Here is a 23,799-nt window from a genome sequence, read left to right as displayed (position 1 = left end):
AAATTCTCAGAAACGACTAAATCATTCTCCTTCATTGAACGAAGCTATAAGAAACTAAACAATTAAGAAAAGTACAAGAAATAAAAAGGGCATTTGTATCGAGCCATCAAGATCTTTCTGGAAAAAGGGCTCATAAGATACAATGTTGAATTGAGCAAATTGCATTAAAAGACTTTTCATATATATCATACTTTATATTTATACTTCCTCTTTTCATATATTTACAAAATAAGTCAAAGCTTCATACTAATTCAATTATTTGACTAATACATTTGGTATATTTCGACTCTATATATTATATATGTTAAAAAGCTTTTTAATTGTTATCCAAATGACAAATCAATAATCTGAGATCAGTTACAAGAGTTAAAATCTTTCACAATCCTAACTCATCATTTTTAACTTCATTAAAAAAGACAAAAGAAAAAAGGTAGACATCTTACAAATAGTAATCCACGTATCACCAAGTGTAACAATACAATTGTGTCAAAGGAGGAGGACCTATCTTGCCTTTTGCCAACGATTTACCCCGCAAGGAATGTCCAGTCGCCATTCGGTCAGGAATGCCGCGAGTTCGAACCCTTGAAGTCGAATCAGGTACGTTGGTCAGCAGGTCTGGGCAAGAGGAAGAGGAAAAGAGATGGTATGGAAGAAAGAAACAGGTAGATAGGTAGATAGGTAGGTAGGTAGGTGGGTAGGTAGGTAGGTGGTGCACCGGAGCAAGCGCTTTCGCGGGAGGCGAACACAGTGGAGGCAAGCGGAGTCGAACCGGCAAGCCAGACGGATCATTTTGTGGAGGCTGAAACCCCCATGAAACCGGTTCTTCCTTGCGCGCACTTCTCTCCTCTTCTTTATTCCTTTTTTTCCCCTGGCAACGTAGTCGCCGTGTAACCATCGGCTGGTACTACTGCGATGCATACTCGCGTGTTACACGAGTATGCCCACGGACACGCACGATCTTTCGAATATATGGTACATGCGAAGGACGCGGAACATTATTTCGATATCGGTGATCTTGAACCGTTTTTCGTAAAATTTTCACTAAAATTGCTATTAAGCAGTTTGATATTACTACAACAAAATGGCAATATAGCCCTCTTGAGGAATTGTATTCATCTATATCTCTTTATTGATGATCAATTAAAGAATTTGAATAATAATATTTCTTTTAATTTTATCACCTAATACCATAAGACCTAACGTCAGTATTAGTGAATGTGTTAAGGCATGAAAATTATCTGATAAAAATTTGCGAATTAATTATTCGATTAGTATTTTGGTTTCTTTGAAGTACCGCGGATAAAGATTATCATCGCTGTTTGTATTTCTAGACTACAAAATAAATCATCAAATTTTTATGAAATAATATAAAGAAAAAAAAATAGGGAAGATAATAAGATAAATCTGTTTAGTATTTGAAGTATTATTTTGTATTGTATGAAGGTATCTCTTGAACATATTACACTATAACTATAAAAGTAGCTCAGAATTACCAAATTATTTATGTTATAGAAAAAATATTTGGCCATTCTACTCTCTTAATTTAATTTCATGTAAATCCTCAAGTCTATAAGAATTCTATTAACTGCATGGAAATAGTCGGTACGCTTAAATCAACGTGGGAATAATCGCGAGTGTAAAGAAATATGTTACTAAACAGTGCGTTCCATAATTAATTGTCTGTGATTCCTGCAGCAAAGGATGTAGGATCGAGCAAACTGGATGCGACCAGTAACCATAGATGGCAGTTCGATGACTTAGAAAAGTCTGGTCGTCGCGTCGTGGAATTACGATGCGTTTTGTTCGAGCGATTCAACGTTTCAAGCGCGACGGTAGTACACTTTTTTTCGCTTATATCGTCGCGACATCGTCTGGCTTTATCTGGGATTCGCCTTGCTCCGTTGTCTGTTTCATCACCTGTCACTCCCTCGAATATCGCATAAATAACCTAACTGATGCGTACACAAGTGAATTTTAATGCATTGACTTAGAATTGTTAGGCTTCTATCGCAAACTTGCATCTCGAACGTGATATCTTATGCATTAGCAAGGCGATCACGAAGAATGTTTTAAAAAAGAAACATTCTACAGCTACTATTTTGCAAAGTGTTAAATCTTTCTTGGAAAAAAGATTTTTATCGTATCATCTTTAGATTTTTGTCTTAATAAATACAGTTTAATAATTCATTAGGAAGTACATTGACTAGGTTTATTTTCATAACGTATGATACAAACTTGAGGAGTATAAGATGTAGATTTATTTAAAGTGTTGGGTCTTGTAATTATAAGTGTTAAATCGTTCCGTATTATAAAAACATCCAATTTAAATCACGTGTAACGAAAGCAGTACCTTTTGTTCTATTCGATAGCTCGAGAAATTTTGAATTCTTTATCTCAATTCAAATAAATCTAGAGCGGTAGTAATTAAATATAAAGTTATTCCATTTATCATCTTATTCGTCCAAATGAAAGAAAGAAGATATTCTTCGATCATATCTATCGTGTTTCACTATCGAAATGTACTGTCACTTAAGGTAGGTTGAATTAGTTAAATCATTAAAAATGATTACTAAAGTAAACCATAACCTCATGTAATATGAAGTAATACTAATTATTTTAGAATAAAATATATTATTCTATCAAAACATTTTAGCAGATAAGAATTATGTTTATACAGTCTTATTATTTCAGACTACAGGTTATTAATACGTATTTCGTCAGACCATCTGTTGTCTTTGAAACACTTCTTAGCGTTCTTAGTATAGAGTATAGAGTATCAACTTTGGAATTGGTAGATTTTTATTTTAATAAAAGTGGTCTTATTATGAAATCTACAGAATCTTTCGTGAGCCTTTGAAACACCTCTTAGGCTTCTTAATGTAAAGGACATCAACTTTGTGGTAAATTTTAGTAGATTTTTATTTGAATAAAAACAGACTTTCATGACTATATACTCCACAAAGTATTGAATCGATTCGAAGAATATAAAAATTTATTTAATCTGCCTGAACTGTAGAAAGACACCTGAAACGAACTTTTCTGTTAAGAAAATCATTGTCCTCGGTTTTCGAGCTAGCCGGTTCGGCAAACACGACGTTGGCAGCGTCATCAAGCTCCTCGTCGACCGGCCGATTGAACGCGGTCCGCGATCGTGCCGATTCTTCTGATTGGCCGAGCGAGCCGGCGTTACTCACGGCGCAAGAAGACTCTTTGTCTGTTTTTCGTCCGCTCGACTAGCCGGCAACCGGCGGAGCGCAAGTTATACGTGCAGTCGGAGGTCCTTCAGCCGTCGCGCCGGCTGCAATTATTACGCTCGCCTTCGAATTCGATCTCGACCCAAGTTCGTATATAGTATATACGTCGCGATTCTTCCACCGTCTTCGCTATCGAGATACGCGTCGGCCACGAAACAGAGCCACGAAGCGTGCCGGCGAACCGACCGGGTGATGTGCATTTAAAAAGTTTCGTCAGTCTGATACGAATGCCGAGGATATCGGAGAAACGTCAACGAATTGGTTTAATTGATCGAAGGTAAGCCTTTTTCTCATGGAGATCTAACGTGTTAACTATCGTAATTCGAGATTATCTGTTGATAAAGATGCAGTCTTTTTTATTTCAATTGAAGCTATTTATCGACACATACATTGCAACGTTGATAGAAAGATATTTTATTAATAACTAACGTCTTTACTATAAATTTCGACAGTTTAGAATTTATATCTTTTTAGTCTAATCAGTTTTTATGATCGATTACGAGGGTATAAGTAAAAAAACGAAACCTTGCTCTTTGATTTGAAATTTTGATGTTTCATAGTGCTGTACGTGTATCTAATAATTAGACACAATCTATGCTTTTCGTATTTTATGGCTTAATGAATGCACAGTACATTTATAGACTTTCTTTGTGCGAAATGATCGGGTAATCGAGGTAAGAATAGTATCGACGAATGGAATTTAAGGATCGATGTTTTTGAGATTTTACGCAATCTTCTCCTTTCTCGCGTTTTTGTAAAGGAAAGTATATGGAGGAGATAAAACTAGTTTTCGGACAAGCTACCCGGTACATAGAATGGTTGTATTCTACCGCGGATCCCGACTTCCTCTGACGACCTTCAGCCTTGGTATCGTTAAATCATTGAAGAGCATTGGCCTCGATTGCTTTAAATTGTATGAATAAATTTATTAGAAAAATTACATTTTACGAAACAGGTCAAAGACGCATTAAAAAGATATATTATATTGACATTAAAAAAACCTACTTATATTTAATAGCGTTCGTCATAAAATTTTAAACGTAAGATCTGAATTTTTAATTTTTAAAAATGTTATGCAGAAGAAAACGAGTGAGAACCCAAAGAAACGAAGTTCCTTGAAACGCTAGACGTATGTTCTTACGAACATTCATACGAATGCACGTATATGTGCTTCAGGCGCGGACACTGCTTCGGTCAAGGTCGTAGTCTGCAAGTTAATGCTCTTTTTACACGTTCTCTTTCCTCGGCTGTACACGGTGTCTCGAAAAGGATGCAATTTCTGTCTCTATGTGCGAAATATTATAAGACAACTATTTGTAACTAAATATCATATGATTAAAATGATAAAATACTTTTTAATATTTATGTAGTCGTATTGTCAATATTTTTCATCTGATATAGATTTGACTCCGGAGTATATATCATTGATACGATAATTAATATCTTTCGATATCGATGTTTGCCTTGTCGAAGAGAGAGTTTAATTTTAATATTAAATTTTTTAAACGTGATACTGTGTCGAGGATTGGTAACTCCACCACCGTTGGCGGAATCTAATAGCCAATGGGGTACGAGTTTCCTTCCCTCGGCGCGAAATGCAGCCATATAAAAATCATTTAAATTTTAGCACAGTTTAATGTTTCACCAGAAATGCATTAATACGGTCATGTAAGTATTCGAGTAAGTATATTAATTCATAGCAAATTATTTACTAAATAAATTAAGAAACTATATTAAATTTAATTTGAAAAAAATATATATGTATATCTTAATAAAATATTCATGTATAATTTACAAATCTTATCTGAGATTCTTTATTTTAATTAATATCAATGTGTACTTGTTTATTTGATATTATTGTTGCTTCACACAACTATCAATGTGTTTCCTTTGTTTGCTAGACTTTAGATCGTAGCGTCATCTGTGCATAAGTAATAAAATTTGATATACGTTTCAATAAATGTTGGCGAAAATATATAACCATTTACAAGTGAAAATTAAATAAAATTTATTTGTATATATACGATACATATTACTATTTTAAGTAAACTTATATGTCGTGAAAGATTCGTTGTACATTCTCACAAATGCAATCAGACGTGGCGCTGCAAGCAGTGTACATTTAGATCCATTTTGATTCCAGCGATCGAGCTTTAGTAGCAAGCAGACAGTAGCGTCGTTACAAGTTGCAGTAGGATTGTCAGTAAATGTTCTGATTTGGTGTTATACACGTCTGACAGTATGAATAATGTTTTTGTGTTCCTGTTTTTATTCATTACATTAGTAGATATTGGATATTGTACGCAAAGGACTGTAAGTAACATGATATATTCTTGTTATTAGTTTATTAATAAGAGGAATTCGATTCGATTAATTTGAATCAGCATCTTTTACGAATGTAAAACAAAGGTCGCGCGTAATGTGATTCATCGTTTGATTGTTTTATCTTGTGGGTAGAGTCGATTTAGAAATTATTGTCATGTCTCAGTTCATTGAATGACAATTCGGTAGTAATTGGAAGCAGTACCTTACTTAATGAGGAACACGAGTTCCCGTAACCCATTTATTAATTAACGTGAGAACCCTAATAATCAAGCGATTAATAATGATATAATGTATGGAAATTTAGTGATAAATTTGCTTAAATGATAACAATAACAATAACAATAACATTCGATATATTACACTAAACAAATATATGTTTGTATTTTTTCATAAAAATAAAATAAAACAAAAATTCTACTAATGCTTCATTTAATCATATTGTAGTTAATGTAAAGTATGATATATAGAATTTATAATTACATTAATGCACTACTTAATTATTGAGTTGCAAACAATATATTTACATTTTTTTATATAAAAGAATTTGCCTGGCACTAGTTACGATCATGGCTGAATCATGACTGTGGCACGATATGTAAAGACAGAAATTTGACAACAGTTTATCTAAGAGCTGATGGCCCCAATGACACTTTGCATTATCTGTGGGATTTTGATGGTAATCCATCTGTACTATTAGCACTTACTTCGCGTTCAGCTACTATGAACATAAATTGGAAGGACTTTCTTCTTAAGAAAAAAGACTCTGTAACATTTACAGAAGAACCTATTTATACTTTTGGAGTAGTTTTTAATAAGGTCAGTATATATGATATCGTAATATATATTGTTTTGTTACCACATTAAACTTTAATGAATTAAGAAAATTAACAATGTTTTTAGATTATAGAATTCAACGACACAAATGACACAGCATTAATAAATATTGCTAATCTTGTAAATACCAACAGTTTATATCCCATGTTTTTCCAATGGGACCGTAAGACTCTAATACAAAATAATGAATTTGTTACATTAAATATGGAAGGTAATTCTTATAACGACAGTATTATGAATATCAGCAGAATGGGAAGCATAAAAGTATCGGTAGGTTATTTTATTATATTAAAAATATACATAAAACTTATAGTTTATTGATGTGATCTTTATTTACTTTTCAGCTGATGGGATTTTGTTCTCTTGATCACTCAGAATTTATGCCTCATATGTTACATACTGAGAATTCTACCCAAGTTGATATCATTCTTGATCATTTACAAACTAATAAAAGCTTCACTAACAGCAGATTTGCTATCGAGTTGTTGGTAGTAGGTGAAGGAAATCCTGAAGTTCCTATGTTTATTAATCCAAAGAAAAGTTTGGACGATGAACATACACCTGGTATATTTGATGTAATGTATCATGATTTGTTTTCTTTAATAAAATAAATTAATTACGAATTTAATATTATATTAATATTATATTTGTTTTAGGTTGTTGAAGTTAGAACACCACCTTACAAAAGTATGGATAATTATGAGACAGAGGGTGCTTACTTGCAATGGAGACCAGTTTCTTACACAACTGTGTCTAGAGATATAACAGATTCTACAGAAACAATGCAATACCCACCACTAAAAGTATCTAATCACACGAGTACTATCATAGATTCTATGTTATACTGTTACTATGGAGATAAGGTTGACAATTTGCTCACTCAAAGAATCATTGTGTCATTAGGGAGTAAAGGAGATGGTTTCTACAAAAGAACGTACTATTCTACATGGTAATTTTATTTCAATAAATATTCTTACCTTTATCTTAATAAGATTTTGAAAATGAATACGTGACATTAATATCCTTTCCAGGACATTCTTGATTGGGTATGGTACACCACCTGAGGAACAATTTTCTTATTTAGTAATCATGATCATTTCAATTGGTCTTGGTCTCCCGCTAATTATTTTGTTAGCAATAGGCTTATATTTTTGTATTTACAAACTGCCGAAACGAAGTGGCCAGGCATATTTGAATCAGTGAAAATGTGTATGTGAATTGTACAAAATTTTTAACCGCGTGATATTTGATAGAAATCCGTGCACGTTTAGTTGCATTATGGACAAACCACCGTTAAATATTACAAAAAGAATTTTCCTATATTTATACATAGCACATATATTTTTTACACACATTTTCAAATTGATATAAATCAATTTGAGGTATATATTAATGCAATGCATATAAATTATTCTGTACAAATTTATACATAGGTCATTAATAAACTAGAAAAAAAGCAATTTATAAGGATTACTTTTTAAACCAGAAACGTGTATACACTCCATATATGATACTTTACAACATTTCAAAATATTTAAATGGAAATTTTATTAAAAAGATATCCAAAATATAAAATACGGATAAAACACAAATAAAAAGGATTATAGATCAATACCAAGAAATAAATTTTTCGAAAATACTTTTGTGGAAACGTGAAAAATTGCACGATATCATAATGGCGACGCGTGTCGAGGTGACAGTAAGATTGCAGCACGATCGGTGACCAATAGGTAGTTCCTTAAGGAAAGGCTTGCAGCTTACGGTACGGGTGAGCTTGTAGAGACGGTTGGTTACTGTGAAAGGCGGCAAGCGAATGTTTTTAGGCGAAGGTAGTAAGGGTGGTGCGGTGTGGTACCGTGTTTTTCGCTATCACAGGGGTGGCGGGTGAGGTGCTGTCAGTGGAAGGGTAAATTTTCATTGATCCGTTCTTGGTACGGAAGCAAGGGGCGTACGAATTTACGAATCCTAACCGTGATATTGACTTCGTACTCTTTTTTGTTTCGAATCGAAGTTACGATCGAAAGAAAATTTCCATCCGCCGAGCTGTGGTTTCCATCATGGACCGCGCTCGCGCGAGAACGTCATGGTGGAGGAACGAGCGGAACGCCGAGGAACGGGCTCGATCAAAGGTTCATAGAGAAGAAGCGTATACCGCAATTGTCATTGGGTGAGTACGGATTTGTAGTTGCGACAGTCTCTCGCGCAGGTTCGTTGAGCGTGGTGGGTGGTCAGATAGGGTGGGGGGGTTGGTTCATGTAGAGGCGTTGCGAATGGTGCGGATATATAGTGGGGCGCTTCGAAACTAGTTCTCGTGGAGTCCGCTGCGCGAGATTGGCGCGTGGCGGTGCAATAACGTCCGCGTCGGGTTTGTCTAATCGTGACACAGTCCTCGAGAGAAGCTTTTCATCTAGTAAAAAGTGTGCACCAGACAGGGAGTGTTCTAAGAGACTCAGACTCAGTGTTAACGGGGGACTGGTGAACGGTAGTGAATTCCCGTGGTCAGGTTAGTTGGATAAAAGTAAAGGGGTTGAAGGTAGGAACGCGGACGAAGAAGAGACGTCGACAAGCGGGGGAGAGTGCTAGTGGCAACTAAGTGAGCGAGATAGGTTCAACAGAAAGGAAAAGGGTGTGAGCGGGAAAGAGACAGACAGTCAGCCGAAGGGGAAGGGGGGATTTACAGGGGGTGAAGAAAGAGTGAGAAAGTGTTAGGTTGGTATATAGTGGTAAAGGGAAACAGAGGTACCGAGACGCGCGCGCGCGTCTATGTGCCAGAAGGAACTGACAGACAAAGGAAGTGGAAAGGACTCGGTCGGTCCTTCGGTCAGGAAAGTTAAGGGTACGAAGGACGGTAGGAAGGCAGGAAAGACGGAAGGATCGTAGTCAGACGAAGCTGCGTTACGGGGTGACAGAATTACGAGTGATAGAACGCGTCGGGTCTGTCCCCCAGGAAGGGACCGTCGCGCGCAACGCGATCAATTTTCGTTGCGACGCGGGCGGCGAGACTGGAGGAAAGGAAGAAATGACGACTGCAGCAAGATACCGATAACCGGCCAGATAATGTTGTCGCAGAGCAAGTTTTACGCTCTCTTTATCCACTACACGTTTGTGTAGCGCGACACGGGGCGGGTCCTTGCCGCTGCGGTGAAGTACAGAGGTGCCGGAAGAGGAGGTGGAGGCGCGAGGAGAACAAAGGATACGAAGAAGAGGAAGAAGAAGAAGAAGCGGAAGAACGAAGGAAAGCAGTAAGAGAATCGAAGATATAAGATAAGGGAACGGAGATATTCGTTTGGAATTTTCCGAGGAAAGCCACGAAGCTACGTCGTGATTCGTACGTCATTTATAATTATAGCGGAGGAAGAAACAGAAAAAAGGAAAGAAACGAGCGAGAAACGAAAGAGAAAACGAAGAGAGCAAGAGAAAGGAAAGAGACACACACTACACACACGCACGCATACAGAAAAGACAGAAAAGTTTGTCGTCGTACGGTGTGTTCAGTTTACAGTGTCGTTGCTTGGTAGTGTGCTACCCTTGCCGAAGCTGAACAAGTAAGGCCCGCGGAGGTATCTCAGAACCCGCCCCTCCTCGACGTCGCAGTGCCTCTTCTCCATATCGCTACGTCGTGCTTCTTTTCGTTCAAGCCGCGACTATCCCTACGCTAACGGAGAAACTCCTCGACCGTAAGTGAAAAAAGATTCGAACAGTTTTAGTATATCTCCTCTGTGCATCTGAATCGATCTGAACTTCCCTTTTATTCGATAATAATTGAAGTTATCAGGACGGTTCACGTGAGTGGACGAGTTGGCTAGGGTAAACAGCGTGTAAGGTATTTCGTTGATTTTACCACTTGGTGACCGCGTGCGCTACCTCTGAGGAGGCGCTAATGGCGCTACCTTGCAGCCCAACCACATAACGAATAATCGTTGTCGCAACATAGATTTCTATACATCTCTGTTACTTTTTTCTATGCTTTAATCGCCATTGAAATTTTTCATTTCACCGCCGTATACCATGGCGACTCGTGCTGTGACGTAAAAAATATATTCGTCTCTCTCGTTCTGTTCCTCTTTCTTCCTCTTACTATATGTATATACAGACATATATGTATAATCAATTACCGTGACCACCGTACAGTTTCGATTAGGTTGGACACGATAGCACGAATCGAATTGTAAGGTGACATATACGTATACGGCAGCAGACATACATATACACATACAAAGCACGCACATACAAATGACATATATCTACGTATAGCGTGACGCGCGACTGCTGTTCCATTCTCGATATATCGATCGATAACTGCCTCGGTCAGGGATCAGTCAGGGGTTCACTCTCGCGATGACGATAAGCGCTTGCTCTTCTTCTTTGCTCTCTCTTCTCGAGATTAGTCGCACGTGAAATAGCTTCGGTTGCCTTTGTGTTCGTGGTCGACGAAGGTCGTATTTGCCGGCGCGCACACTACACATCGGTTATATCGTGTTCTTTCGCTCCCGTCTATGCTCGGCTTGTGTTCTTGTGTGTCTCGTGATGACCTTCCTCCGCGCGAAAATTGCCGGTCAATACGACGTGCACGATCCGCTTAAAAGTCGTGCCATGGTATCGATCACCGCCTCGTGCACGACCACCAGGCTCATTGTGACTTTCCTTGATGTGAAGGAAACGCGTGAATCGTGCCTACTTCGGATCTCGATCCTTCGAGAATGATCTTCGGCGAGTCCTCAATCGGCGAACATTCAATCTTTCGGTAGAAATTCATTGTGCTCCTATATTGCTTATGCACGTTGAAAATGTCACAGTTATATTTTTATGTTTGTTTCTGTCATTAAAGATAGGAATTTGAATTTAGTTAAGAAATACAGAGATATTTGGATACGATATATTAAAATATATCAGTAAGAGGCTATTATTAAACAGAATTGAATTAGAGATGGTATAAAATCAGATGGGTTAAAAATTAGATTATTTTTATGTTCGTTGGTTCGTTGGTTGCTTGTGAAGTTCTGAATATGTATATATAAAATTAAATGCTACACGTGTGTCTCATAGAATCATATTATAGAATATTATAGAATCATATATAGAATCATAAAATTTGATGAACTATTTAGCTTAATAAATAAAAGATCGATAGAGTATAGCCGTGTAATGTCAAAGGTCGTATCAAAGCTACATTGTCTGTAGCTCAAAGGAAGCGTATTTTCCCGTCCGTTCGTCGTGCGAGAAAAGCGTGACGTCAAAGTCGATTTCTTCGACTTAAACGTTCCCTTGCGGTCTGGAAACCCTCTGCCTTTTCTTTTATCCCTGATATTTCGATTCATTAACGTAATTCTCGTAAACGTGTTATTTGGCATTTGGTATGCAACAGTTTAGCGATTCAGTCAGCTGATTATTATTATAAATGTATAATAAGAATCACTGTGAAAGTCGAAGAAAGAATTGCTATTTAAAAATTCGTAATCTTGAGAATTCTTGCTACTTGAAAATGGCAATTTGTAGCTTTCGAGAAACATGGTCTTTCAGTTCGTAATTTTCTAGGACCGTGATTTCAGGCCATACAATCTTCCAGAATTGTGATTTCGAGGCTTTCAATATTCTGAAATTACTATTCTGAGATTAGTCTCTATTCGAGGGTTGTAATTCTGGTACTAATGATTCTCAGCGATTTTAATTAAAATTTGTGCAGCTTTGGAATATATATATATAAGACAGTCATTATTCTTAAGAACTTAAATATCAAAGTTTATAGTTTTTGCTAAAAGTAAAGTTTCAATTTCAAAGTTTATAACCGTAAATAAATTTTACAAATTTTAAATATGTCCTAAATATTATCGTCTTAACATTCTTTTTCTAAAAATATCCGAAATACGAATTTAAAAATTTATCCTCCACGAGAATCCTAATTACTAAGTTACCGCATAATCCTAATAATGCCACTGCTAATCACAGTTATTAAATTACTAGTAATTACCAATAATGCTCTATATCTCTAGCCATACTAATTACTGAATTTGTAATCGAATTATCAATCTGAAAATCTTTGTTTCTTAAAAATCTTACTTAATCCAATCGAGTTCGTTATCCTTATATCAGCGATTAGAGAATTTCTCAATTTCTCCCCAGGAGCGATGATGATTCTGCAGGAGGCCTGCAAGTAGGATATAACTGGAGGCCTCGCATAGAAATGCTTTGATGGAACGTACAAAGCGATTTTTGTCGTAGTCACGTAGTCGCGTTCATAGTAGAGGTAGTATCTAGAATAGGGAGTTTAAAGGTAACCTCTTTCGACGGTGATCCGTATCTTTCTGATCCTGAATGCGCCATGATAAGCAACGGCGCTACAAAAGCGCGCGCATGCGCAATACGAACGACGAGGGTAAAAGAAGGAGGAAGATTTTGCAGGGCAAGCGTTGAGCAAACGCAACAGGTGCGATATGCTCCGCATGACGTTTTAAGTAGAACTGCATCCGAAACGAGTATGCGTGAACTTTTCTAAAGCTTATAATATGCATATTAAGGCATTTCTGGGATTTCTGGCCCTCGTGTATCCATGCTCCTATGTAATTATTCGTAGAATTGGTACCAGACTGAGTGGAGTTAACCTTTTATAATCTGGTACACTTGGAACTAGTCCAATGTCGAATAAGATTAATAAACGTGAATAATTGTTGGGAGAGTAATTTTAGAATTTTTACTTATTTTCAATACTTTTTTGGTAACTTCTTTAACATTCTAATATTTTCACTAACTTTTTAATATATTTAATTTACATTTTGTCACTTTTTAGTAAATTTAATTATTTTCAAGTTAGGGTTTCAGTACGAATATTGATACGTGGTCAAATAGAAATTAGAAAATGTTGATAACCAGATCGTTCTTTATAAAACAGCTTTCGAATTGTAAGATATTAAAATATCAGGCAGTCATGTTCTTGATGCCCAAGTTTAACCTAATGGGATTATTGAACTTGGCATTTCGATCGAGTATAATATCGAATGTAATATAATTATAACTTGGAAAAATGACATGTCACAATTTATTGTGGTTCAATCGAAGGTCTAAATGTTCTATCTTATTCCTCCAGTTCTATAATAAGAAAAACGATAACTTGGTTCGCTTTTTCGGTCGATCTAATATTAGCCCATAGACAAAGGGGCGAATTGTCCAGGAAGGGCTAACATACTTCCTCTAGGGGAGGAAGATATCGAAGTATATAGAGAAAATGATGCAGGGTTCAAGGTTCTATCGATTGATGAAGAACACTTGATCGAGATCCCATCTCGCTGTAGGCTGGTGTTCCGAGGTGTAACGGCAAGTGAAAATCCGTGAGAGAAGTCAGGCGTTAGGCAGGCAGGCAGGCAAACGGGCAATCGATCGATTGTCCTCGCAAGAACGCATGGCCCTGTTCTGCACTATACTTTAGCTACAGATATACTTTGTCTTTTGTGGGTCGTGTCAGTGCTGCTGATGCCGTGAGAGCAACAATTTGTACTATGTACTTAATATTTTTGTTAGTATCGTGACATACTTTTGAAATAGTATACACGTAGTAGTATACATGGCATTGAAATATGACGATATTATTTCTGGAAATATAAGTTTAAATATTATATTACATTTTTAGCTATACATATATTTAGCTATGATTTCTTTGGTTGGATTTTTTATTCGATGAAATATTCTATTTAAATGAAAAAATAATTCATAATTAATGTATAACGTATAATGTAGTACTATATTTTTAAAAAAGGCACAGTAATTTACATAATTAATACTTTTATTACTTAAATTTCATTTTCGTTTAAGATATGAGCAATTTTCTGGAAATTTTATATAACTGAATTCCCTATATTAATTGTTTTAATTGATTTTGAGATATTTGAAGGTTTTAGAAATTTGTTTAAATATCGATCGAAAAGTTAGTTATTGCGAACCTATATATGCGTTAATGATTATCGATTCTGGCTTCTAATACTACTATTCTAACGATAATAATCTTTTGGATGTCACGCTAAAACAGTAGGCGCACCCAATAGTTATCGCTATTATGTCGTCCACCATTGGCGGTGCAAAGTAACTTTGTACTACTGCCACGCGAACTTTTATCATCTTCGACTTGCAACTTGTTCTTCGCAGCTTGTGAAGTAAAACGTTTGTGTGACTCTATTATACTATAATATAGTACTCTAGCTATAGTAGAAAGCTTAAGTAATTTCTTAACGTTGTTTACTATATTTGAAAATTATAAACCAGATTAAAATCATATGATTAACTATTACGAATGTTTTTCTTATCGGCAATATGATCTCTAATGCTAATTTTACTTCAGACATTACGTTCTGAATTTTAAGATTTCAGTTCTTTATTTTATTGAAATTTCATTCAAAATTTTATGATACAAGTTCTTCAACCGTTTGCATTGTAAATTTAGGAATTACAATCTTTTGCTTTCGTAAGTCCAAAAATTACAATATCATAATTTCAATTTTTCAGAACAATAATTATGTAGAATTGATGAAATTTTTATGACGAGGAGTATAAAAATATTAGGTGATTATATCAATTGATAAATCCAAAATTGTGAATTGACATTTCAAATTTCTGTATAACCCGTGTACAACATATGAACAAATTATATATTTATAGAATTTAGAATCTAGAATCTAGAATCTTCCAACTTATGTGCTACATATTTATTTAAATCCATTACAGAGAAAAGAACAGTTTTCAAGTTTCCCATATATCGTTCCCACACTGTGCTATTCGCTTCTAACTGTATCCGAATCATACCCATATTCCAAGCATCAAATTCTTCTACTCTAAACTATATACCATTTCTTAATTACTACAAATTTACAATTAAACACGTTTAAAATGTACAGTCTTTTCGCGATTTCAACATGATTATTCTCATTCCCCAGATTACAATCACGTACAAGCTCTCGAATCCTCTTTGTAGTCACGACGTATTATTTCTTCCAATTTCGCTCAATTCTTCCCAGTATAGTTTCCAGTTCATGCCAAACGACCTACATACATCGTCCACTTCCGACTCATCCGAGCGTCCGGTAGCCGGAGTTTCCGCCACGGATAGGAGGATGATATACCATATATGGAATTAGATGTTGGAGAAAATTCCTAAAAGTCGTATGTTATAAATACATATATGGAAGAACAGATCAGATCATTCTTATTCAGCCTTCGGAGTGTGTTTTTGCCATTTTCAATCCTTGGCATTGGTGGATGTGGGTTCGAGGAATAGCCTCCAAGGATGGTGGTGGTAACGACGGTGCGGCGACGGTAGCGTCAGCGCTCGTTGTCATGACAACGTTTTTCCGCAACGTACCCGGCCTGGTTCGTGACGTCACGCAACGTCGGTATCGGTGTCGGCGTCGGGTCGCTGCTGTGCCACATCACAACGTGGAGAAAACGGTTTCCCGTTGCCGTTCTTCTTCGATGGCGCCACTGTGCTCTCTGGTGTTCCATCAAGATGGCAGCCGTGCAATTACAGGGAATGCAGTGGTCGCCACCAATTGCACGATACCTATCGTTTCACCTGCGATGAAACAAGTTCCACAGAGAGATTATCTTTCTCTGTTCGACTTCCAACCATGACAAGAGTTTGTTTCGCCTATGGCGGTTTAAGAAAGAGGGATATGTGGAAGGGAGTTTCAGGCGATCGACTTTTTAAACCACGGGTTAGGGATTTACACGGCCGAGGTTTGGCTCGATTCATGCCAGCATTCGAAGTAGATCATGCATTCGTTTCGGACCACTATATGCATCGGGACTCGCTTATTGATCCGCGATTCGAGCTTTCGAAAAGACCGTTTGGAACAGTCTCTCCCGACGACGTTTCTGTTACATTCGATTGTTCATACAATGGTTTTATATAGAGAGTAATCTAGATGGTATACATTTTACAAAGAATAGAATTCGAGACTAGAATATTTAAATATTTGGGATATTTTATTTTAAACATCCACTAAGATACTCAATTTTACATATTTATCATCATATTATATCATGGTATATCGATAGAATTTTTGTTTAATTTTAAATATTTATTCCTTGATAAATATACACGATGGCGTTAAAGTTTCCACATGCATAGGATAATGATTTTTCGAATATCTTCTATAATTTTTCATGTAAAGTATTTTTATGTATGGGGACTATTGCTCCATTCTATAGTGTTTCCATCTACTCTATAAATATTTGTAATGTGGCAATTCTTATAAATTGTCATTTCTGAAGCGTCCTTGCAATTTTATACTCCGTACACATACACAGACGCACACAAAAAAACTGAGTGTTTAGACTCTTTAACGGGGAGCTCTTGTAACGTCGAATGCTTTTGTTGATTTCTCGATGAAGGCTGATTTACCGTAGACATACCTGACCCCGTTTCTCTCTAGCCTGCGTGTTGGCAGAGTGCCGTTTTTATTGTAGTCATATATCCGCAGGATAAAAGCTGCAATAAGCAATTAAATTGAGCTTCATCGCATTCCATGTCGCCGGATTATGTATCTTCTTTTCCATAATGTTTATTGCACTTTTCATGATACGTCCAATATCTTAGTATATAGGTATCTCAACTTCTTTACACACAAGTCATTTACTTCAAAATTTATTCAGGCTAAGGAAGATAATTATTGCGTATCTTTCTGAAAAAAGTAACGAATACGTATGTGAGCATTCGACGTTAAGAAATTTCGTATGCTTGGGAATATTTATTAATAATGAGATCTATTCTATCTCTTGAATAAAAGAAAATGTAGATATATAGGTGTTCCCATTCAGAAGTCTCAGGGTGATCTCCGTTTATGGTAAAAATTTGATAAAAATTGGGAATTTGGATTGCGTGTATTTTTCCTTAAAATTTTTAATAAATCAGTAGTTTGTATTTCCTTTCTCACATAAAGTGTAAAGGCGAATGATATTCCTTTATATTTCCATGAATGTTTTCGTATATTTCAATTATTTTTTAATTTTCGAACAAATATAATATAAAGGTTTTTTGAAGTTTCTGTGCTGACATTAAAAAATTAATTGTTATCTGTTTCTCATTTTTCCAGCTGGATTTAATTCTTTAGTATCAAACTGAAATGACGATAAAAATTAATTAATGAAACAACGGAAGGCTAAATAGCTTCTACAAATAATTTTGTTAAAAGTATTGTAAGATTAAAAAATTTCTGTACGTAATTCGTATATAAGATTGTTTGCAACAAATAATCAAGTTGTGTCGAGGTTATACCTACTGTTCTTTTACATAGATATATACATAGATATATTACAACATGTCAAATTGAAACAAGGAACGAACGAGGATTAAACTATCCATCATCCGGATTAAACATTTGCATGATATTGAACGTTATACATGTGATAACTAGTCCAGCTTTTCTATAGATCGATGTTGCTAACCTTCTTTGAAACGCGCGACACCCTTTTATAATAACCAAATAACCCGCAATTCCTTACATTTGCATAAAAAGAACATTTCTAATATGTTTATATACTATCGACTACGATCGCTAGTAAAATATCTTAATACAATCGTATTACAGTAACCATGAAGTTTCCACTCCCTTACTTGCGATACTTTTGCTATAGCGAGCTTCAAGAATATCTGAGAAAAATTCTCCCATACCTAGCAACGTTGCTACTCTATTATTTCTTTCTTAAATCATACATATTCAAGATATTTTTCAATAAAAACAAAACTTCTTTTTATAGTATTTCAATGATTTCATTTCACAAAGAAGGGTAAAATTCCTCTTGCCTACGGATAGTTAATATTACAATCTTGTATAAAAATAATTTCTACTGGAAAGAAAGAAACTCAAACTCAAAGGGATTCAAACGTAACATTTCGTTTGCCTGCAGAGAATTAATTAACATTTTTTATAATTACAAACCAAAAATGTCCGTTAGAAAATCTCGCGCTACTCCCTCAGAACTTCGCAATCGTCAGATTTAGCGGTCCGGAATTAAAACGAATAAAATTGCACGCTGGTGCAATTAGCGTAATCGAATTAAGTTGCAATTCTCCTGTGTGGTACGTATCGCTAGTTGATGGTCGTCCTTAAATTGCCTCGGGCATCTTCGTCCTTCCTCGGGCGGCTACTCGGCGCTGTCCGATCCTGCGTATACCCGTACCACTGGCAATCAACCGTTCACTCTTACTTTTCCTGGTTTGCGTATGGGCGCGCGCGGGTTCGCCCGTTGGCGCCGCGACGACGACACCGATGCATAAGCGCGTGACCGAGTTCCGGCGGAATATGATCGACCGCACGAAACTCGGTCAAAGACCACCGACACCCTTCCTCGAGCCGCCTCTATATCGCATGCTCCGTGTAAATTTTTGTTGTCGTGAATATGCGTGAACACGCCGCACTCTTTCACGAACGACAGAACTCTCGAGTGGCCGCTCGCTGCCAAAAGATATTCCGCCCGAAAACGTCGCGTATACGTATACGATCCTCGAGGCTGATTTAAGTTTTTCATTTCTCATTCTTTCTTCTTTTTTTTATTATTATTTCTGCCTTTATTTTTTTATGAGCTTTTTGTTTGTTGAATTATAGATTGATGTTATTTAGAGGGGTTCGGAGGAAGAGTGATACGAGTGATGAAATTTTCGATTCGAGGAAACCGTGCTTTATGTTAATTTGTTTAAATTTATTGCAAATGTTTCGGTTTAATGGTAAAATATCTTTCTTCCTAATGTTTTGCGATATATGTATAAAATTATACTTTTGGTACATACATCTTTAGTGTGTAGAATTTTGCCACGTTAGAGAACCAAGAACCCGGGTTTGGTATATTATAATATCTTCTCTAACAATTAATATTACATACCTTATGTAACTAAAAATACTATAAGATTGCGTATACCATCCAAAATATGTATTACAAAATTCTGATACTATGATTAAAATTTTGTTTCCAACGTTAAAACAGCTATACCTTGTTTGTGAGAAATCTGTATGCTTGCAAATATTAAGATATCTTTCTATATGTAATTATAAAGATTTGAAAATTCATAACTAAATTCTCTGGATAAATATGGATATTACAGTTCCTTGTATCTGTATATTATTACTTCGTTTTGGAAAATATACCACTTTTCAAGTTTTTCATTCATTGTAAAAATGTATAAAAATTTTTATTATGTATCGTAACAGTTTGGGTATGCTGAATGTTATTTGCGAATTTCTATGGGTGTATTATGGGTGGTTATTAAAGAAGTGCATTGAATTTTGGTTTCTTATGCAGATTTTTGCTTCTGTTGTAGATAAGTATCGATCGACTCGAAGATCAGACTATGTTATTTCGAATAACGGATTGATCACACCCGTCGCTTCATTCACACGTGAGTATGACACGAATGGGTATATGAAGAATGTGGATGTGGTCTTATATGTTTTCTATGTGCACTTTTTAAGAAAATATTTGATAAGTAATTTGGAGGTACATACTTGGAGATAAAAATACAATTTTTCTTATCAATAATTCTAATAAATAATTGTTGTGCAACTATTTAAACGATACATGAGTCGTTTCTTTTGAACGAAGTATTGTGCCTGTTCACTGATGGCACGAATCTACTTCCACTCAACAGTGAACAACAGTCCACAGTAGTTTACTCTCCTCATCAGACAACGCGAAATGTTAGTCGCAATATTAGAATAGTCTTTTCGCAAAAAAAAATTATACAACATAGAATTCTGAAAGTTTCAAATATAATATTAAAATAGCTTTTTTCAGGGTATTATTCACTATATAAACTTAGTCTTAAACAAATGTGTATCATAAAATTCCTAGAGAATTTCAAAATCTATAGATACAATATTAATACAACTGTTTCACTATATTATTCAGTACAATATTTATATATACATGTACCATGTGTAGCAATCCTAAGAGAATTACAAATTTCTTCAGAAAATTTCATAATTCTTAAGACTACGTTAGAATACATTAAATATATTACTTTCTGCGTACATTTTTACAAACACGTAGCATAAAATTTCATGAAAATTCTGCTCATAAAATCCCAAAAACTGTTGGTACAACACGGTCATAACATTATACACTGCATAATCTCACACTTCCACAAATATAATACCATAAAATTGTGTAGACTTTTGCTACATTAGAAAATTAAAAACCAAGAACCTTATATTACAATACTCCTTTTTAACAATTAACATTATACGTTCTACAAACCTAAAAACACCACGAAATTGCCTATGCTATTACAAACATATACAATGACTACAAAAAGTATTTGCACATGTTCTTATCTTCCAATAAAGCGATTCTTATCAAATTCTATTATTACATATTTTCATAATATGTAATCATAAGAGAGTACTGCTAAATGGTACGAAATTTAATATACTTGGACTTTATTGATTATTATATTGGTACAATAAATACAATAATGTGTAAATACTTTTCGTAGCTACTGAAAGATTTCTTATCATATATTCATACATATTAATTGTAAAAATACAAGAATTCCTTATAAGATTCTAAAAAATTCAAACATCAAGAGAGCGTCCCATCTTTCCCGAAGCAAGAAACAATAAAAGACCAAATCATTTTAGAAGTAACTGAAAAATACAGTGGTGTATTCGAATCGCAGGTCGGACATGAAAAATCTTGGTTCGCGTTGGACGGTCCCCGACATAGCACGCACTGCCGCAGCGCGTTCGTCATTTCTCGTCGCCATTTCGTCGGAACGAGATTTAGGTAGCAGCAACAGTAACATCATCATCAACGATAGGAGCAGCAGCAGCAGTATTAGCGTTAAAGTCAGAAGAAGCATCGTTAGAAATAGCGGTAGTGTGCGCAGTAAGGAAAATATTATCAGAGGCGTCACGGCGATCGAGAAGAATAAGAGGGAAACGAAGAGCATCGGTAGATCGGCAGTCGACGTGCTGCACGAGTCGCATTTATCCGTCCGATCGTACGTAACGGCGTCGTCAAATCGGTTCGACGGCACGACGCATTCCGAATCGACGCCCACGTACCGGCCTCTAGCCGGCAAGTCGCGCGGTTCCCAGCATCGGTCTCGTCCTCGTCAGCCACAGCCGCAGCCACCACAGCAGCCACTCTATTACCCCCCCGCATCGTGGGATACGCGCACATTACACTTCAGGAACTGTTAGCACCGATCAAAAGTGAGTATCTTCTGGAATTGAAGCACGTTAGATTGGAAATGATATACAATCAGAGTTAAAAGCGAGTATATACCATACTAAAATGAGTACAATATTTAATTGCCTGTATACGATAGACTTATTTTGTACTGTTATACGTTCTTGTACTATTCGTTTGTATCAATACATACAGTGTATATGTTTTCATCGAGTTTCAATTTATGCAGAGTATGTGTAAGAGTTTTTGAATAAATTTGGCAACTTCAAGGTGTATACTCACTTTTCACAGAGTATTCACTGTTCTCGTGTTTCGATCGGTCGTAGTTTTAGTGGTACGTTGCTCTTTGTTCAGAAACCCGAACAATATTTGTAAAATAAACGATAGGCTATTAAGAGGCTCGTCACCGTCTCGTCAGTGTATGAAGTGGAATTGGTGCGCTGCTTGAGAGACTATCTCGTTCGTAATGTTTAAAGGAGCGTTCAGAGAATCAGTATTATTGTCAATATTTAAGGTTCTTAACACTATCGGTACCCTCGACGATCAATTTCGTATGTTGTTGATACACCTTGTTGAGAACCTTAAATACTGACAATGATATTGACTGTTTAAACGTTCTTTAGGTTGTTGATATGCTTTTTTTTGCCATTAGTCTGTGTTATACTGTTTGGAAATCTCCCAGTAATCTTCTAAATCTTTTCACCAGAAAAAGCGATAGTTTGTATGTATAAGCTCGAAGACATCAATTTTCCGGTGCATATTTATTAAGAATTTCCTCTTCTATTTGATTGATGTGTACTATCTTCCTTTACAATTCTCAATCCTTATCTTTCCTTCATCGTATAAGTCGAACTTCATTCATTTGTTGCATTTGGGGGACATGGTTTATATGACTGGAATTCATATAAATTTATTTACTTTTTTCTACTGATATAACAAGAGTTAACGTTCGCATAATGAGATCCAATCGACAGGAATTCTTTTGATCGGATAATAATTACAAGAAATAAATACTCGTATACAGACTACTAGAAAGAAGGGCTCGGAATTTGAAAGGTAGTTAGTACTCTTCAAACAGAGGAAAAAGTCCTGATAAATATATATTATATAACTATGTATAAACAAATTTTTGTTCAGATTGTGGATTATTATAAGATGAATTGTTTTACTATTTCTTTTTTTAATGATTATAAAAGATTTTCTAATCACCTAACATATTCGAATTAAAAAAAGAAAAAAAATATAAAACGCCAGTAAAATAGTCCAGACAGGATAAAAAATTTGTGATAGCGTAAAATAGTGGTAAAAAATTTCTAAAGATTTTGAAAGCTGGTAAGGAACATATTAAGAGGAGAAATCGATGGTAGTTGGTAGTTGGTTCAAACTAGGTTGAATATTGAGGTATGGTACAGCTAGGATGAGAGATATTTCAGAATCTCAAGGTTGTCATCCTCATCACGTGCTAGAGGCGATTTTCTGCTCACGTTTTTGGAATTCTGTTGTGTATATTTTAGAGTTTTTATCTGCCATCTTTTGTTAGCGTTTTATTTAAAATCGTAGATAACTGTATTTAGAACTGTATTTTAGTGTCTCCAAAATTGAAAAGATGGTGGAGGAACTGAATTAATGTCCTTGAGTTACCGAAATCTTTGGCCCTGACTATACAAATCTGGAGCGTTATAATATAAGAGAGAAATGGAAATGGGACAACGTGATAGCAGCCAAGAGTAATTACGCGTTAATGGTATATAATATTATAGTACACGATTGTATACGATTGAAAAAGTAATATAGATACATTTGGTTTCGTCGAATAATAATTTAAAAGTTAATAATAATTTAAAAAGTTTAAGAAGTAAATTTTCTTATGATATTAATGTTTCTCGTCTCTGTTTTAAAATATTTTGAACATGCATATAGAATATATCCCTCTGAGTGAAACGAGTTTATTATTATATAAAACAAACAAACATAGTTGAAAAGCAGAATAATAAATTGCCTTTATCTTGTTATCTCCTATGATCTGATCGTTCCAACACGATTTTGAGGACACTGAATGAGCTTGAAAGTTGACTGTTCGATAAATCTCATGCATACTTAATGAGCTTTCTATTTCCGTTTACAGGCGTCCTCAGGAACTAGATATTAGTATGTCTATTTACGGAATTATATTGTCCATTTAAAGCGAATCTGAGATGTCGCGTGAATTGATGAAACT

General features: G+C 35.6%; 2 protein-coding genes across 38 annotated transcripts in view; both read left to right on the top strand.

Annotated features, from left to right (window-relative positions):
• Window positions 1-5,383: 5,383 nt before the first annotated feature.
• On the top strand, window positions 5,384-7,873 carry LOC126920517 (glycosylated lysosomal membrane protein-like). 2 transcript variants are annotated; one of them, XM_050731046.1, is made up of 6 exons: window positions 5,384-5,567; window positions 6,138-6,395; window positions 6,480-6,683; window positions 6,758-6,988; window positions 7,070-7,362; window positions 7,445-7,873. In XM_050731046.1, exons 1-6 carry the CDS (start codon window positions 5,496-5,498, stop codon window positions 7,614-7,616), a joined length of 1,230 nt encoding a protein of 409 aa, XP_050587003.1. In that variant the 5' UTR covers window positions 5,384-5,495; the 3' UTR covers window positions 7,617-7,873. The 2 variants fall into 2 exon arrangements, with proteins under 2 accessions (XP_050587003.1, XP_050587004.1); XM_050731047.1 differs by having other exon boundaries at window positions 5,401-5,567; window positions 6,121-6,395.
• Window positions 7,874-8,695: 822 nt separating this feature from the next.
• The window catches only part of LOC126920504 (sodium channel protein para), a 69,297-nt gene continuing 54,193 nt past the window's right edge, over window positions 8,696-23,799 (top strand). For 15 of the 36 annotated variants that reach the window (XM_050731000.1, XM_050731002.1, XM_050731013.1 and 12 more), the window contains exons 1-3: window positions 8,705-10,090; window positions 19,711-19,788; window positions 21,067-21,604. The gene's annotated coding sequence lies outside the window, so the exon portion shown is untranslated. Of the gene's footprint in view, window positions 10,091-19,710; window positions 19,789-21,066; window positions 21,605-23,799 lie in introns of all 36 variants that reach the window. The other 21 variants (XM_050731005.1, XM_050731010.1, XM_050730999.1 and 18 more) reach the window with 4 other exon arrangements.

The sequence above is a fragment of the Bombus affinis genome, chromosome 9 (assembly GCF_024516045.1).
Source record: "Bombus affinis isolate iyBomAffi1 chromosome 9, iyBomAffi1.2, whole genome shotgun sequence".
Lineage (NCBI taxonomy): Eukaryota > Metazoa > Arthropoda > Insecta > Hymenoptera > Apidae > Bombus > Bombus affinis.
This window is presented reverse-complemented; position numbering and strand designations above follow the sequence as displayed.